Consider the following 18,775-nt stretch of genomic DNA (forward strand, 5'->3'; position numbering starts at 1 on the left):
ACAAGCACAAAACGGCAATATTTGCATATAATGATGCTGAAAAAAGGTGAAAAAGTCATCATAGACTACTAGAACAAATTTCTTAACACACTTTCATTGTAAAGATAACTATAAAAGTGTGAAATTTCCCCTTTTTTCTGTTTTTCATACAATATGATCAAAGGACATAATAAGTGCCCATAGTCTAAGAATCACCCATACGTATCTTAATGTTAAAACACAAATCTAAACCAATTCCTGTACCTGCTAACTTAGCTGAGTCGACTACAAATGTTAATGGTTTCTTCCTTGGTCCTCTTCATTTCACAAAGTTTAAGAAAACTGCTTTAGTAGTTTTTGTGTATCCCTGCTACTACTTATCTGTAATAATTACAAAGATATATGTTGTGTTGGCAGAGGTATGTGCTCTCGGAACACTGTCGAGATGCTTTTGCTTTAATTTGACAAAACTATCTCTGCTCTAAACTGAATATTTGGTGACTTTTCTTGTGGTTTTCAAGCACCATATAAAAGAAGGTGGGTATGGTGGAATATGACCCACTCTGACCCAACTCAATCCCAGCATGACCATCTATTGTTGGGGAAGCAAACAGTGGGGGAATGAGGAACAGATGGGATTCCGCACATGTGATTTTTGATACACGGTGCAGAGGCATGTAGGAGGGCAGGGGTAGCGTGGCTCATTGTTTCCCCTCACATGCCTGCTCCCTTGCCTGCTCCCAAAGCGCCAAGCCTGCCTTCTCTCCGACAGAGCCCCCCGACCCTTTCCCATCTGCTGGTCATTGTAGTATTGTTGCACCCTAGATTAGTCAATAGACATGCTTCAGTTCAGTGTCATAAATTACTTTTTTTCGTGGTTAGGAGGCATCTGGGGTGGGGTTACTAATGCAACAATACACAGCATATTAACACATCTATCCATCATTGTAAGTGCTCACTGACCAGTTGGTAACTTCACTGCCTTGCTGCTCCATATTGGTGCTTGAGGCAAATTTCCACCTGAATGATTAGTAATTATAGACCTCCATATGCATGTAAAATAAGGTTGTATAGTAGTACTGAGAGCAAGATTACCCAGTAAAAAGATTGAGAAGCTAAATCCAAGGACCCCAGCGTCATATTATTCAGTACACGGTCACCAACTCAACCAAACTCTGTACAGAACCTGCATGGATCTAAACTAATTACTGCGCTCCATTGTTGACCAATCGGGACATCTACAGTATTCAAAATCTTTAAAAATAAATGAAGGAATAAGATTTCAGAGGCCATTCCAGTATTCTTGGCTCTGCCCTTAGATTTAAGCCCAGGTTACACATAGACGGTTTTGTCCGCGGGTAGTACGTAGACCGAAGTTCGTGGTAGTTCCGGCTGTTTTCGCAGTGGAAAAGGGTGGAGCATTTCGCCGGGCGTTTTGAGCGCCGTACTAGCCGCAAATACGCGGATAAAACGCCGCTAAATCCGCCGAATAAAGCGGAGTTTTGACGCCGTAGCATCCAGCACATGTCAGGCAACGGGGGTTAATACTCAGTTCTATCCTTTACAATCGCAGGTTAAGACGCGCGTGAGAACGGCAGTGTTCTGCTGCCGCCGATAATGCCCTGTGTACCGCTGGATTTATCCAGGCAAATCCTGCGTTAGTCCAGGAACTTTCGCTTATAGGCACCGCCCCCAGAGTATAATAGGCTGAAGCAGCTGTCAGTGCAGGGGGAGGAAGTGACAGGGAGCTCACCTCTCAGCCTTTTCTTTTCTCTCTTTTTCCCCTCCTCAACGTGTTGCTCGTTTCCACCACATGGCTACCCCTAAACCAGACCTCTTGGTAAGTCCTTGCTGCTGCCAATTTTATTTTAGGAGGTATACTGGAGCTTCTCTGCAAAAATATCTGGAGCTGGCCGCGAGTGAGAGACCTGCATGCAGTGCGCTAGCGTTTTTATACTGACCGCTGCCTATCGGCCATTTGGAACGCCGGGAGGTGGCGTTTAGAACAGCGTACTGTCCGCTAGCACCGCCGTTTTGACTGCCTCTGTTGCCGGTTAAAACGCCTTTGAAGACGCCGATGTGGGCTCTATCGCTGTTTTACACGCCGTTGGTTAGGGATACAACGCCGGCCGCCAATTACGGCGGTGTAAACTGCGGCACTACAGGAAGGGGCGGGATGACACGGCGATTAAAAAGTATCAAACACCGTTGTTTGCGTTGTCTCCGTCGTCAGGCATCTTCTCCGGGAGCGCTCCCGGAATTATTCGACATGTTGAATAATTTTTTCGACGATTCCCGGTGAAACCGGAACCAAGCCACGCCCCCGTGCGCCGGCGTTAACTACGGCGTTTGATCCCTAAAACGGTCAGGAGGGGGCAAAATCTCTGCCGGGACGCTTCCGGGAGAGTTTACCATCTATGTGTAAACGGGGCTTAAAGCATTTCTGCTATCAATCCAACCAGTAAGCATAAGTATAGCATTACCTCCTCGCTGGAGGTTGGAAGAAACCATCGCAAATATTGACATTGATAATGACATCTCTATTGACTGAATGCTCGTTGCCGTTTGGACATTATAACAGGAATCCCTACAACACTGTCTTGTTACCTTGACACATCACTGCTAGGATATGCACTCACAACAAAAGCTCAAATCAGCACTTAATTCTACTCACTCACGACTTACTAAACTGATAGTGATACACACAAAGTACGTTACATCTCATTCGCAGAGTAATATTAAACCAGACAGCATATCACCATTAGTGAGAGTGTCCTTGTGGAGCATTTATATCAGGATTGGCCCTGCATACTACCAAGATGATTAGCTAAGAATAATCCCGTATCACCAGTCAGCGGCTGGTGAGAAATACAGTACATACAAGGACAGGCAGAGATAAGGGCAGTATCCTTGTGTCTGAAGGTACAAAATGATGCTGGAAAAACTCAAAGCATCACATACTGTCTTGTACCTCACGCTTCCTGGGAACAGCAGAGTCATCGTTGTCCTCCTGATCTCCGTCCTCTGTGAGCTTTTCATGGGCAATTTCACAGAAATCTGAAATGGGCTCTATGAACTCTGGGGTAGAGCGGCGGCCGTAATGCTTACGGCCATTTACAAACTTTGGTTGGATCTCTGACGTCTCTGCAGATGATAAATTACAAGGAACTGTAAAATCAGATCAGCAAAGTTACATTTAAAAATTGCACACAGTATTGCATACTGTAGCTTTGATGAATGACTACAGAAAAAGAAGGGGGGGCATCCCATGACAAGTGTTTGTCCCATGGTTACTTCTCCAAAAATATCTACTTCTCTAAAACAGAGAGAGTGATATCTAGAATGTTGTCTGCTAAGTCACAATAAAACAGACCTGATGCAACAGACACACAGCTGAGAAAACAACAGTAGGTAATATGACACTCTTGCCACTTTATTGACAATAAAATGTAAATATTGACGATGCAGCATCTCAGGACCAGTTTGGTGTAAATCTTGTTAGGTCAAATTACAAGTACGACTGAGAACAATGTGCTTACACACTTATTTGACATACCAGTGAGCCTTTCCCAATGTGGTGGTCACCAAAATGTGCTGCAACCCGAAAGACGTAAAATACTGAGATTATCCAGGACCCCAAAATATCGATGGTCTGAGCTATACATAAGATACTATGTAAAATGGCTCATGATGATTTGGGTAGTTGGGACTACATTATAATAGCCAAGTGGCCTCTGTGTGTGTGTATGGCTTCGATCATGGAGAAACTGGGAAGAGGTGATATTTTCTTATATATTATATTTTTTTTGGTATGCTTATGTGTTCTGGGTCAAGGATGAACGCTGCAAAACCGTAAAGTTGATAGGACTAACATTTTTGGAGAAATTAGCAGTTTTGGCTAATAACAGTGACCTTTGGACGTTGTGCTGTAATGTACCATGGGAGTTCCGGGTAATGGCGTTTTAAATGTTATTGTGGTTTATATTATTTTAACAGTGTTGTTAGTATTACTGATTTGTGTTTTTGTAGTTCAATTGGTTTAGTCAGTTTCGTTAAGTGTCATGTTGCTGTTACGATGAGTGAGAAAGATGTGTTTGATGTCTTCTGCCACCACCTCCGTTTGTGGGTGTATAAAAATAAGTGCGTGCGTGCAATTTTGAACACCAACTTGGGAGAACTGACATTTGGTGTTTGGTATGTTTATGTATTTTGGGTCAAGAATGAATGCTGCCAAAATGGAACATTAATAGGACTCATATTTTTGGAAAAACTATGGGTATTAGCTGACAACAGTGAACAATGGACATTGATATTTACATTCTGGACTCCTATGCCAATCCAGCAGGGGGCGGTAAATCATCTATGCATGCATGTGTGACTTTATTTAGTAAGTTCAATGCAAGTACATAATATAATTGTAAAAATGTTAAAAGTACATGGACAACAAGAAAGTGAAAACACTTACTTCCACTATGGTCCATTTAAAAACCAAATAACAAAATAGAAGTAATAATAAAATATAATAATAACAACAACAACAATGTGTATATGATAACAAGAACCTAAACAATGTATGAATACACTAAGCTAGTAAATTAACATTAAAAAAATTACATAATTAACAGGAAATAAAAGGGTTGCGTTGTTCTTTTAAAAACTGTTGAGGTCTAAGGTTCCAAAACATTCTGGACTCACATGCTATTCCAACTAATTAAAACAAACAGTGCATACTTTATTACCACCATTGAAAAATGTCAACTACCTATTTCAGAAACACTACCAATTCTAGAGCCCGTGGATCCCCACAAGCAAGGCGGTAGGTTGGTATAATAGTGTACCATATTAACAAGCCAATGAGTACATATTTTCAGAAAATAAGCATTTACAGAACTACAGTAAGTACCAACTGTCAATTAACTGACACAGATTATGCTTTTGGGGCCCAGTATGCATATAAATTTTCAGCTGAATCAACATGTTGGCTCGCCCACAAATTCAGCTTACACAGCACCTTCTATGCTTGGATGACTTACTCAACTGAGTATAACAACTACATGGGTGGTTAATGATACAGCCTCACTCTCTGTGTGATCTCCAGGGTGACAACATATTACACAGCAAGAGACACTCAAATGTGTTTAACTCTTTAAAAACACTAAAAATCTGGATTTTACCTGGTTTAGGCAATGTCTCCTGTTCTGTCTGAGATGACTCAATGGTTGCTGACAAAACCAGAATCAATGCATTTTTAAACTGTTCAAAGTCGACCTGTAGGAATGGGGGGGAGGACAGATTTTATTTTCAAATAATCACACCTACATGAGCATTACTCTTATATGATGCATGTAAACTTCCCCAAACTTGAAAATACTGCACGTAACACTCTGCATGCCGGGTGGAAGCTAGATGTCCCTGAGTGTCTGGCTGGGGGTTTGTTGAAACAGACCAGTGAGGTCACACTTCAAGAATCAACAGCTGCTAACCCTGAATATGGAGATTTCCTTTGTGCTTGCAGGCTGACGGCTGCCAGTTTTGGGTGGGGGGTTTGTGCTAACATTCAGTCCCCATGTGCACACAGAGGCCACCGATAGACAACAACCGGTCTCAAGCTACTGCAAATCTAATGAGTGTATAATGGAGTAAAATTACACATCCATTTATTAACACTTCATTGAGCTTCAACTGTGTATAATCTTCTCAAACAAACACAAATTAGTTTAAAGTGACAAAAGGTAATATCACCTCAAAAGAAAAATATGGCATTATCTGACCCATGTTCTTCCCATTTCTTGAAAGTTTACATGATACACACACACAAAAGTGTGACAAGGGTGTGGTTTAACACAGGCGTCTACCAAATTCAAAGGATGCAGAAGACCGTACATGTATGAAAGCTAAAAGGCTACAGAGTTCATGTACACCACATGACACTGGTTTTAAAACTTCCTCACAGAAAAATGTATTTGTAATTAATGTTTTTTTGGTACAGAATTGCAACCTTACCCTGGCAGTGAGGGGGTCCTGGTTTTGCAGGAGTGCATGGAGAAGGTCTGGTGTGGCATCACCCAGGTGTAGAGACTGGCAAAGGTCAGAAACCTCTTCCAGGTACAGACATCCAGTTCCACTGGTATTGAAACTGTTAAAAACTTCTTTTAGACGCTCTTCGTAGTCATTTTCTTGGGTGTCATCCATCCCACAGGACAGTATTCTGCCCTGAACAAGAAGATTCAACATTTCTCCATTTATTCTGTAGCAATAAATGTCTTATTACTTCACAAAGAACTAAATACATATGAAAGCCTCCCAAAAGCAAAGTTCACAGAATACCGCAATATTCTGGTACAGACTTTTTTCAATGCCCTGTTTTGAAACACAGGAAATTCTGAATGTACCTCAAAATTCTATTAACTCCTCCTTGACTCCACCCCCTCCCCCCAAAAAAATAAGTAGCTCTCCCAAAAGCTTTGTCATCCCATCCTTTTTTGTGACATGTTGTCCACAGACAGACCACACAAGAATGATCACACAACCTCTGCCTTCCTCAGTCAGCTGGCAAGAGGAATAAACAGCACACCGACTAAAAAGTCTTTACCTTAAATGTACAGTGCAGTACATCCGATTAGCTTTAGACACCATGCAGACTGAAACTTTTTTGAACGTGTCCCTAAAAGCACCTTCATCCAAGACTGTCAATGAGCACATGATCCACCAACACGATGCAGCCTGGAAAAGCTTTAGTTAATCCAATTACAATGATTACACAATCAGACTGAATGGACAGCCAGGTCTGTTACTCATCATCACTGTCAACATCATCACTGATACAACATGAATCTAAACCACATGCAGTGTCTGTTGGAATCTACAACCCCAATTCCAATGAAGTTGGGACGTTGTGTAAGATGTAAATAAAAACATAATAATGATTTGCAAATCCTCTTCAACCTATATTCAATTGAATACACCACAAAGACAAGATATTTAATGTTCAAACTGATCAACTTTATTGTTTTTGTGCAAATATTTGCTCATTTTGAAATGGATGCCTGCAACATGTTTCAAAAAAGCTGGGACAGTGGTATGTTTACCACTGTGTTACATCACCTTTCCTTCTAACACTCAATAAGCGTTTGGGAACTGAGGACACTAATTGTGAGTGTCATGATTGGGTATAAAAGGAGTATCCCCAAAAGGCTCAGCCGTTCACAAGCAAAGATGGGGTAAGGATCACCACTTTGTGAACAACTGTGTGAAAAAATAGTCCAATAGTTTAAGAACAATGTTTCTCAATGTTCAATTGCAAGGAATTAAGGGATTCCATCATCTACAGTCCATAAGATAATAAGAAGATTCAGAGAATCTGGAGAATTTTCTACACGTAAGCAGCAAGGCTGAAAACCAACATTAAATGCCCGTGACCTTCAATCCCTCAGGCGGCATTGCATTAAAAACAGACATCATTGTGTAAAGGATCTTACCGCGTGGGCTCAGGAACACACACACACACAAAAAAAAAAAATACTGTCAGTTAACACAGTTTGTCACGACATCTACAAGTGCAAGCTAAAACTCTATCGTGCAAAGCGAAAGCCAAACTTCAACAACATCCAGAAATGCTGCTGCCTTCTCTGGGCCTGAGCTCATTTGAAATGGACAGACCCAAAGTGGAAAAGTGTGCTGTGGTCTGATAAGTCCACATTTCCAATTGTTTTTGGAAATCATGGACGTTGTGTCCTCCGGACAAAAGAGGAAAAAGATCATCCAGATTGTTACAAGTGCAAAGTTCAAAGCCAGCATCTGTGATGGTATGGGGGTGTGGTAGTGCCCATGGCATGGGCAACTTACACATCTGTGATGGCACCATCAATGCTGAAAGGTACATGCAGGTTTTGGAGCAACACATGCTGCCATCCAAGCAACGTCTTTTTCAGGGACGTCCCTGCTTATTTGAGGATGCTCCTTTTATACCCAGTCATGACACTCACAATTAGTGCCCTCAGTTCCCAAACGCTTATTGAGCGTTGTTAGAAGGAAAGGTGATGTAACACAGTGGTAAACATACCACTGTCCCAGCTTTTTTGAAACGTGTTGCAGGCATCCATTTCAAAATGAGCAAATATTTGCACAAAAACAAAGTTTATCAGTTTGAACATTAATCATCTTGTCTTTGTGGTGTATTCAATTGAATACAGGCTGAAGAGGATCTGCAAATCATTGTATTCTGTTTTTATTTACATTTTACACAACATCCCAACTTCATTGGAATTGGGGTTGTAAACCACTTGCAGTGTCTGTTGTAAAGAATACCAATGTGTAAGGGTACCCACCACTGTGTGTGCTAACAGAATAAAAATTATGTTTCAAATGTGCCAACACTTTGTGTGGAGGCATTAATTACAGAGACAGATAAACTAGGTTAAAGCATGCTGTCATCCCAAACAAAGCTCAAGTTCAGTTCACAAAATGATAAATCAGCTGCATATAAACAGGGATTTTCCATCTCATGCAGACACTTAAAGCGTGTCACATTCACCCACACTTTACATGCAAGGTGCTCAACTGCACACTGGAAGCAGCTCTGTGATTAAGGACTTTGAGTGTAGGGCTGCCACGATTAGTCAACTTGTCACGATTACATCAACTATCAAAATAGCCGGTGACTAATTTAATAAATTGACATAATAGTTTATTTTTGAAGCTTTGTTTTTCTCTCAAAACTGCCGCTGCATCTTCTCGCTGCCTTTCTGTCCTTGACGCACATGTGCAGTAGCGGTAATCCAGGTCAGCTGTGATGTCACCAGAAAAGTTATGCCCAAACAATATCATGGCTTGCTGGCAACGGAGCTCAAAAGTCTGGGAACATTTTAACCAAATTAAAGAGAAAACATGCAATGCAAAATCTGCAGGAAGAATTTGCCTGTCCACAGCAGTATAACGGTGATGCAGGAGCACCTGAGGGAGGGATGCAGGGAGACCTGGACAGTGATAAAGTTTCCAATTCACCTAACCTGCTCATCTTATGTCTACTTCCAACAAAAACTTCTTTCAGGCCTGTTCAGGCCTAATATGACAATATGTTTTAAGTTTATTTATCATCTTTTTTTGTCATCTTTACAATTAATCCACACTATGCCAATGCCACTTAAATGGACTCCTTTTCTTTCTTTAAAGAAGCAGCTATTACGCCACCACAGTCTGACAATAAAACGTTTATTTTAAGAGGAGTTGAATTGGTTTTTCATTAAACTGACTTATTTTCTCTGTCAGGTATTACTGTTAAACTAAGTGTAAGTAAATTAATGAAATTAATTTTTATTCGATTACTCGATTAATCACCAGAATAATCGATAGAATACTCGATGACTAAAATAATCGATAGCTGCAGCCCTACTACAGTGTCCTTGCTGAAAGCGAAAATATATCAAAACAATAGTTATCAATCAAGCCACACATTTCACAAGAAACAAATGTCCCCGGCTCATTATCAATAACTACTTTATTCACATCCATATGTTCATGTCCACTAACTGTGTTTATTCCTTCTTATATCTCTGTGGGTGTATATATGTATGTCTGACCATGTTGGATGAATGTCAGTTATTTTAAGAAAAAAATTGTCTCTTTGTATCTCAATGTCAACCATGTCTTAAACGTACACTTTGTTAAAACTATGTATGACTAAGTACACCTCTTTGTACATCCCACCTCCAAACACAGCATCATACGACTATCCATGAAAAATCTACTTAAGCTCCCAATTTGCTATAGGAATACAACCTTTCTACGGGCACTGCACTAGTATAAATAAATTTAACTGATCAAAATGACGAGCTAGGTAATAATGAATAATTTTAAAATATCATGTTTGTGCCTCACAGGCTGCTGCTCCCTTTGTCACTGAATCACACCATGCTGATCAGTTCTGCACAAGAGTCCCAAGAACTGGGATTGATGACAAAGTTTTTCATGGAGAATTTGAAGGTGACAGTCCCCATTTCTTGAATTTATCCATGAGATATTCATATTGTCCCATTAACCGTTTCCATTTCCTGGAATCCTCCACACTGAGGCACCTGAATGCGGGATTATACCCAGAGAAATATGTCAAATGGCTAAAATGTCAATGATTTTCCTCTCACAAATCACTTCAAGTGCTATGTGCTTATGCAAGTCTTTCCAAGTAACTGTTTGACACAAAGTCATTCTAGCAGTACCTCATTGATTCTCCAAGGAGTACCAAAGACATCCACTTGTTCCTTACATTACATTTCAGTGTTCAATACTCACAAACAGACTAAGACTGGAAGCATCAGGGTATTTGCTCTCCTACACAGGTATTGGCATCATGAAACAACTCTGCTCGGGGACCCCACGACTTCCTCTCTGTTCTCAGGCATCTCTCGCCCTCAACCTTAAAGGCCAAGGACTCACAGACATGAACATCTGAGGTAAATAAACCACTCTACAAGTTTGATACACCACATACAGGTGCACTTCTGATGACTGAATCCAGAAAGTCACTGAAACCATGGATCTTCATCTTGATCCAACAAAATTGCAAACCCAGAGACTCAAGCTCCTCACTCATTTTCTTAAGCCTGGTTTACACAGCAAGATTTTAAAATTATCTGTAGGTTTACCTGAGAGACCACACACATGGAGATAAAAAAAAAAAATATCATAGATCTATCAGTTTTGGTCGTACAGTGTGTGGTGTGCAGCCACACTGTAAGGACAACACACCACGCAGATTTCACACACAAACATTCCCAGGTCAAACAGGAAATCTCGCAAAATCTCTTGAGATTAAACGTGACTTCAGAGTAAACAAACATGGTGGACAAGAAAGAAGCAACGGAGATAGTTTGTGGACTATTTCTAACAGAGAAAAACAACACAAAAAGAAAAGGCGTTGTTTAAAGCAGTGGAGACAGCGCGACCACCGGACTTTCTGGTGCACCATAACATCTGTTTGATTTTGGATTCCGCTCTGTGCATCTGTCACCTCACTTTCTGATTGGCTACACATCAAATTCTGCAGACTGTGTGCTTGTTTGTGGTTGGCTGACACCACACACACTGGGATATCGGGCCAAGACAATCCAACATCCACGATTTGCGGTCTGAGCGGCTCTGACGTACTTCCGAGCAGATTAGAGCGCTCTTAATGCACCACACACTGCAGGAATATCTGATAAGATTATCTGTAGAGCCATCACGATAGTCGGGGCATCCTTAAGATTGTCAGAAGGGGAAGATCGGGCATCAAATCGGCATAATTCTCATGCCGTGTGAACCAGACATTAGGTCCCACAATGAGGGCATCTGTAAATTCCACAAAGATCACAGTATGTTTGCTGAGGTGATGTACTTTTATTCATACATTAGTCATGTTCTAAAAGTATTAAATGTTTTAAAAGTACTTTGCAACTTCTACACCTCAAGCTTGCATTATTTTTTATCTTCTATATGACTTTATAGACTCTGTCCAGGGATTTACACTGACAGCAGTGGTTGCATGTTCCCACAATGCCTCAAATGTCTGTCATATTTTTTTATAGACACAATTTGCATGCCATGTACACACACACACACACACACACACACACACACACACACACACTTTTTTCCTCCTGTAATTTCTGTCACCTTGGCTTATTTTATTTCTGTGCGGTCACAATAGCGTGACATACACACCTTGCATATGGCAGACTTCATTACACAACTTATAACATGCCATTAAATCTTATTATTTGGTGAATGGTTATGGCCTATCGGTCTATATATTAACCACTTGTCAGGGTGACTGCTTTACCAGCGCTCTCAGTGAGATGAAGGGCTCAGCCAGGTGTCCCACACACAATAAGACGTCCATAAAAAACCAAATTAGTATTCTGCATTTGCACATTTGCAAGCGTTAACAAATCCAACAAAATCATGGCTTAGCGATATAAACACAGTGTCTACAGTTAGTGTATTTTCAAATAACAAAAATAGATTAATTACAAAAAAGCCATGGTATAAGGGTCACACAAATATTAGATAGTGAAAGAAAGATCAGGAAATACTGAATTTACCATTCAGTGTTTTTTTAATATATATTTATTTTTCGTGTGTTGCAATGTTTTTAATTTTAGATGTTTTAGAAAATTTTTAGTGTGACATATTTTCATGATGACCACCATATTCACAAAATTTCATCCACACAATTTTCACGTCACTCTGTCTTAGTTTGCTTACTCCAAACAAGCTCTAAAAGCCAATTATACCATTAATCCTACTGCCCGGCTCAATCGCAGCGGCTACAGGTGCCCACAGGTTGGCGGATGCTGTGTTCAAAGACTTAGACCAGTCTAGATCACAAGAAGGAAGGTAAACCTTGAACAGTCTATACATTCACTGATTCTGGTGTGAATATGGACTATTTAAAATGCAATAAAAAAGTTAAATTTCTCTTTCAACAACAGCCTGAAATTAATTTGAGCCATAGACAATTTTTCAAATAAGCTCACACACATTTCTTTCTTCATGTTCACACATCAACATACGTGATTTACATCCCTTAGTGCAACACATACACCTCTCTTTCAAATAATTTAATTTCCTAAGTCTGCAATTGTTTTATTCTATCAAACATTTGTGCAAATCTATTTTATTCATCCATATACCATCATCACTAGCACATGACACAATCTCTAAGATTCAACATATAAATAAATAATACATACACACTGTTTACAGAAAGACCACTTTCACAAAAAGAAAAAATGCAACTATCAACTTTTGTCAGCTTAACTCAAGTTCAGACTAGTATTTCATTGGTTAAACTAGTCCACCGCACCCACACCTCTCAGAAATAAACAAAAATCATATCAAGTTGGAACTAAAATGGGTTCACATTTAAGTTTCCTAAAGGCCTAGTAAAGCTATTTATCCACGGTGCTGAACAATATCAGCTTATACTAGATTATTTTAACCAGACATTAAACTTAAAAAAGTAGGTATGCAGCTGTGTAAAACATTTTATGTCAGATGTAAGCATAGGTCGTTCCACCTGCTAGGCATTTATGCCTGTCGTACCTCCAATGGTGCCACTGTGCAAACAAATAAAACAAAAACTTAAATCCTCATAATTTAGCATTTACTCTTAATCAAAATACTTAAAATTATTCATTTAATAAAATAGATAACTGTTTTTCTACTAGCTCTGTTTTAGCACTCCCCTACAAGGGTTCTGAGGCCAATTTGTGTTGGAGATTATCACCAGATTTACGTAAAGTGAAGTGGATGACAATTTACAACTCGCCTTGGATGGGACGGCAGTCAGCGCAGGTTACTTTCCCAGCCAAGGTTGGTACCCATTTATAGTTTGGTGGACTGGGGCAATACAGATGAAGTGTGTTCATGAGGTAACACAACTGGGAATCAAACATAAATCTACATATTGTTCACTGAGAATTAACTGGTTCTATGTCCACTTTTTCCAAAAGTAAAATTAATCATGTCAGTACATCACAGAATCATATAGTTCTAGGTTGCCAGTCTTAACAAAAACATATATATCCTGATTTCGCGTGTTCATCATTATAAACTGGTCTGTTACCTTTGGAAAACATTTTATGGATATTGTGCCACATAGGCCCTTTAGCATAGCTATATGTTTCAGGTATCACTGGCCTAGACCAATTTGACTTGTCTAAATCAATAAGGTTACGTTCATTTTTGAAAGGTCCAGTTTCTACAGTTTCACTATTTTTATGATGCAAGCAGGACTCTCCTTTATTTTTCAAAATGCCTTATATATATGGATATTATGCCAGATAGTCAGTACTGCCGGTGTTTCAAGTATGAGTTGGTCCAGAGATAGAGAAACAAGTGACTTTTGTTGTCCAAATGAATCATTATTGTTGTTTTGTTCATTTTTGAAAAGTCTTACATGTACAGTTCCAACCCTGTTTTCAAAATGGAATTTTTGATATAAAGTGTTTTAGGGAGTTATTGGAGCTGTTTTAAGAAAATTTTAGACAACTTTCCTTTAAAAACAAAAGATATATGATGGAGATAGAACTTGGTAATTCTGGCGGTAACTGAGAATAAGTGAAAAAATATAAAAGGTAGTGCACTGTGTAATACACTATGAAGAACGAACAAGTTCCATCTCCAAATTTTTATATTAAGAATTCTGACTGAATGAAGAATAAAATCATAATAAAAATAAACAGTGTTTGCTTTTCATTTGTCAAAATCATTCCATGCAAAAATACAATCTTTATGTTGGACATCTGACTGGCAAAAATTTCAAATCAATTTTTCTTTAAACAAAAGTAGACCAATATTTGTACTAGCCCAAGAGCCCTTATCCCACTGATCTATCAGCAATAACAATGAGCTGCAATCCTGTACTTTGTTCATAAAACAACATTATTATTATCATCTTTTTGGTCAATACAGGGTGCATTATTCTGATACAAACAATAAGATACCGTAATTTACACAGTATTTTCTGCAGGGATTTCCCTCTAAAACGTTAAACATCTGTGGACATTTGCTGCTACATTCCTGGCTGAAGTGACCTAAACCAGATTTTCTGTTTCAGATTTTGCCAGTTATTTTAGTCTTTTTATCTTGTCAGTGCAAACTCATGAGTGAGCAGCATCTGATCATTCACAAAGCACATGACCATAACGAGATGGAGTCAAGATAAAGCACAAATTCTAACTGATCGAGGAACAAAAAAGCCCAATATAAAATGCATAACAATTAGATTTTTCGTATTTATACCTGACTAATATCAATACCAAAGTCACCCAAATCTGAAGTGAGAAAAAAAAAAAAAAATCTGATTTGTTGTTTTTTCACACAACACAAAAAAGCAAACATACACGCAGGCAGAAGTAAATTAAAAACAGATCGACTTCGTGAACACACAAAGTTAACTAGCAATAATGTCAAAATCAAGTCACTTCTCAGTTAACATTTAGAGACGTTTCAGAGACCATTGTGGGATGTTATGGAAACATTTCCTTCCACTTCCAGAAATAGTTCCCTTCACAAAACAAAGTTCCACTGTCACATCTCTGTTTACAGTCAGTCATTAATGTCGTTTGCTATCATTTTAAAACAATGTCATTCACATAAACGTCTTTGATACAAGCGCTTTATAAATAAAATGCAATATTGCTGTTGTTAAGCTCCACTATCGACCGCACCCGCGCTGACCTGAAAAACCGGTTTAAAAATCAAAAGTGTCAAAAACTGAAGTCAGCAATAATGCAAATGTTAAAATAATGAGCTATGCTAACAGTGCTAATGTCTCAGCGGTTGCGTGGTGAAACTTATTCGCCATAAATTGCATGTTAAACAACAGCACCAGATTTACAAATTACAGATTTAATAAATCAATAATAGTTAAAAAAAAAACAAAAACAAAAAAAAACTCACCAAAATCTGACTTTAAAAGACGGGCGTCTTTCTCTTTTTCCACCTGAAGTCAGATTGCACGCGCGCAGAAAACAAAGTTTTACTACTTTTTTCCCTTCGGTCGCTTGTCAGTGTTGTTTCCTCGCTGGCCAAGTAAACTACGAGCATTTAGGTAAATGTAACAAACGGATGTTAAAATCTGGAGCGGGACTGTGTGTGACGCTCACGGCTATATAACATCATCCTCCTCCTGAAACTTGTAGCGGATTTTGAAAAGCGACCCGACAGAGGAAGAGGCGGCGACCGAGCTATCCGCGGTTTGAAGATTCGAAGCGTGTATCATGAAACGTTGCCAGGTCCGCCGATTTTAAGCAATTAACGTCCTTTGTTGAGTTTGTTCCTGACATCTGAATAATAATGAGCAAATTCCATTTAAATGACCAAACATCATCTCTGACAGTCAACAACACACTACATTAACATTATTAATACAGATTTTATTTGTTTAACAATTATGATTTTTGATTATATTGTTTGATTATTATGATTTTATGATAACATTTCAATTGAATTCAGTTTATTTGGAAACAATATGTTTTCACAACAGACACACAGCAGATTTCCAATGTATTAAATGTCGCTCATAGCAAAAAGCTGTAAAGGCTGCTATGATAATGATTGTTTGGGTTGTTGTTTAATGATCATGTGCTCATATTAATAACAGATACCTTATCTATCTATCTAGATATCTAGCTAGCTATCTAGCTAGCTAGGTTGCTAGATAGCTCATGTGTGTAACTAGCTATCATCAGCAATGATATATTAATAGTATTGTATTGTGGCAATTTTATTTATTTCTGGGTATGTGTGTAACTTTGGATAACTTAATAATAAAATAGAAAATTTGTTACATTCAGCATTTTTTTAAGAGTTTGTCCATTTCTGGTTCTGTCTCACACATTTTTGTGTGGCTGACTTTTACAGAATGCTTGTTTCTATAATGAGATCTGGCAACAGTAGTAGGAAACCAGTTCATGGGATGCAGATTGTTTTTACCCAATGGCCAAAATATGGCTATCGGATATTGCAAAGGCTTTGCGTATGTCCGTCTGTCTGTCTGTGCTCAGCATAAATCCAGTTCTGTTACTGTCAGGTTTTCAAATTTAAAGGGAACATGCTTGGGACACTGACCTTGGACAAGTTCAAACATGGCTAACCTTGACTTATTTAATAAGAGGTCAAAGGTCACATTCTGTTTCCTGTTGTTATGCTCATGGTATTTTAGTACCACTTTTTTTTACTTTTCTTTCTTTGTGCTTTGCATAACAAAACATTCACTTCAGTTATTGTGACTATTAATTTTCATTATGATGTGTATTCTAGGCTCACCAAAAATAAATAAATAAATAAATAATAACAATCAGTAAGCAAAGACAACGTAGGTCATTAAAAACTTAAACTGTCACTCCCTCCCCACATATTAGCAAACTTATTATTGATACTTCTGGACTACAGACAAGAGTTATAATTACAGTAATTACATTTAGAATTGAGTTTATAGTTTTCTGCTAAACATTGTTTTGACTAGTAGATGTCCTAAGTGAAAACTTTGAACTTTGAGACTCATCATAATTAATTTCTTCAGAAAGTCTCATTGTTTCATCAAGGGCATGCCCAGTTTTATATTAAAGTGCACGTTACCTCCAAACAAAATGTACGTAATAAATGTGTCTATTACTACATGTAGCCAGCTGGACTAAACAGTAAATTTTCATTGTTAACTTAATTGTTAACACCACTGACTGGAGGCACGTTTCGCCTGACATATTCTCAGTGTTGTCAAAGTAACTTTGACAAATTACTTTTTTAGTTACTTTTTTAGTTGCTTTATGCAATTACTTTATTAGAATCTTCCAAAAACTAAGAAGTAATTTAACTAATAAGGTAACTAGTAATCTAATCTTAAGATTGTGCAATCAGCACAGTAACTAATGGTTACTTTTCTGAGTACTAAATCTTAAAAATAACCAAGTTAGATTATGCGTTACTTTATTAAGTACATTCAGCAGCTGCCGACAATTTGTCCACAGCTGCTAATAAAGTAACTGTATAAAGTAACTGTAAAATATAACTGTATAAAGTAACTAATGAAGTAACTTTTCAAAGTTACTTTGCCAGCACTGCATATTCTGGGCTAGTTGGTCTAAATTGAACACTACAATACCCCTAAAGATACTTCAGTGGTACTTCAACCATTGTCAATATACATTTCTGTGCAATATATTTATATCCTAAGCCGCACCTTGCATTAGTGTCAATTGTATATATATATTTTTCCTTACATTGTTGAAATTTCTGTATCTTGTTTTTGATATATATTCTTGCACTATTTTATCTTTTTTTTTTTTTTTTGCACTATTCTATTTTATTGCACTGCAACTGGATGGCCCTAATCTCGTTGTACCAATGTATAATGACAATAAAAGGCATTCTGATTCTGATTCTGAAATACTCCTTAGATGTTACTCTTTTGAAAAAGCAGGCAGACCACTTCAGTTTTCTATAGGCGGCGAGGTAGGGGTCAATGATTTAAACAGGGGTCAAAATTTTAAAACGCTCCAATCATATTGAAAACTGTACTACATTATTTGTCTGATCATAATGATTCCTAAAAGGTATAGTTTGGACTATCTATGACAAATGGTGCCAAAGGTCAGTTTCAGTTTGTACAGGGATCAAAAATTAAAGTTGCTCCAATTTTAGTAAGAAGTGATGCAAATTATTGGTTAAGTTAACAGGGTCGCATCATGTGTCATGCTTCGTTATCACGTTACAGATTAATGTGAATCCTGTTATGATACCAGGAACTGGAGATGGACTCAAACAGCTGTAAGGCAGGAGTTTAAGGGGAAAAAAAAGGTTTATTACAACAATGCTGGACAAAAATGTGATATTGCAAGTGACAGAGATCGGAAGATGCAGACACTGGAGGACGGGCGGCAAGTGAGGGAAACCAGGTGGGCCAGGGGAGCTGGTGGTGATTGCAGACTACACAAAAACAAACACAAAACTGGAAGTAATACACAATTAGGCAAACTAAGTGAAGCAACCTTTATACAAAAGGCTATACCAGCACTGCAGAGAGGGCGCCAGTGGACCTCAGTCTGCAGTTCATCTCCACCTTCCACACGTTTGAGGACAAGGAAGTTAAAATATTAGCCTGAGAGAAGAAATGGTTTGAGAGAGGGGTCAAGGAGGCATTCTTTGTGAAATGTTTGAAACCCAGCCTTAACCGGGGAGGGGGTCTGAGACACGCTTTATCCCCTGTTTACAATGGGGTACTCAGGTCAAAGCAGTTTCAGTCTTTTGTTCATGG

At 38.6% G+C, this 18,775-nt stretch overlaps 1 protein-coding gene across 3 annotated transcripts in view; it reads right to left on the minus strand.

Moving 5' to 3' along the window:
• nin (ninein (GSK3B interacting protein)) overlaps positions 1-15,642 on the minus strand; it is a 41,180-nt gene extending 25,538 nt beyond the window's left edge. For all 3 annotated transcript variants that reach the window (XM_034195399.1, XM_034195400.1, XM_034195401.1), the window contains exons 1-4: positions 15,421-15,642; positions 5,983-6,192; positions 5,154-5,247; positions 2,951-3,123 (exon numbers count right to left, since the gene is read on the minus strand). In XM_034195399.1, coding sequence (XP_034051290.1) covers positions 2,951-3,123; positions 5,154-5,247; positions 5,983-6,171 — 456 coding nt within the window. In that variant the 5' untranslated portion in view covers positions 6,172-6,192; positions 15,421-15,642. The remainder of the gene's footprint in view (positions 1-2,950; positions 3,124-5,153; positions 5,248-5,982; positions 6,193-15,420) is intronic.
• Positions 15,643-18,775: the final 3,133 nt, after the last annotated feature.

Source organism: Thalassophryne amazonica, chromosome 19, assembly GCF_902500255.1.
Source record: "Thalassophryne amazonica chromosome 19, fThaAma1.1, whole genome shotgun sequence".
In the NCBI taxonomy this organism is placed as follows: Eukaryota; Metazoa; Chordata; class Actinopteri; order Batrachoidiformes; family Batrachoididae; genus Thalassophryne; species Thalassophryne amazonica.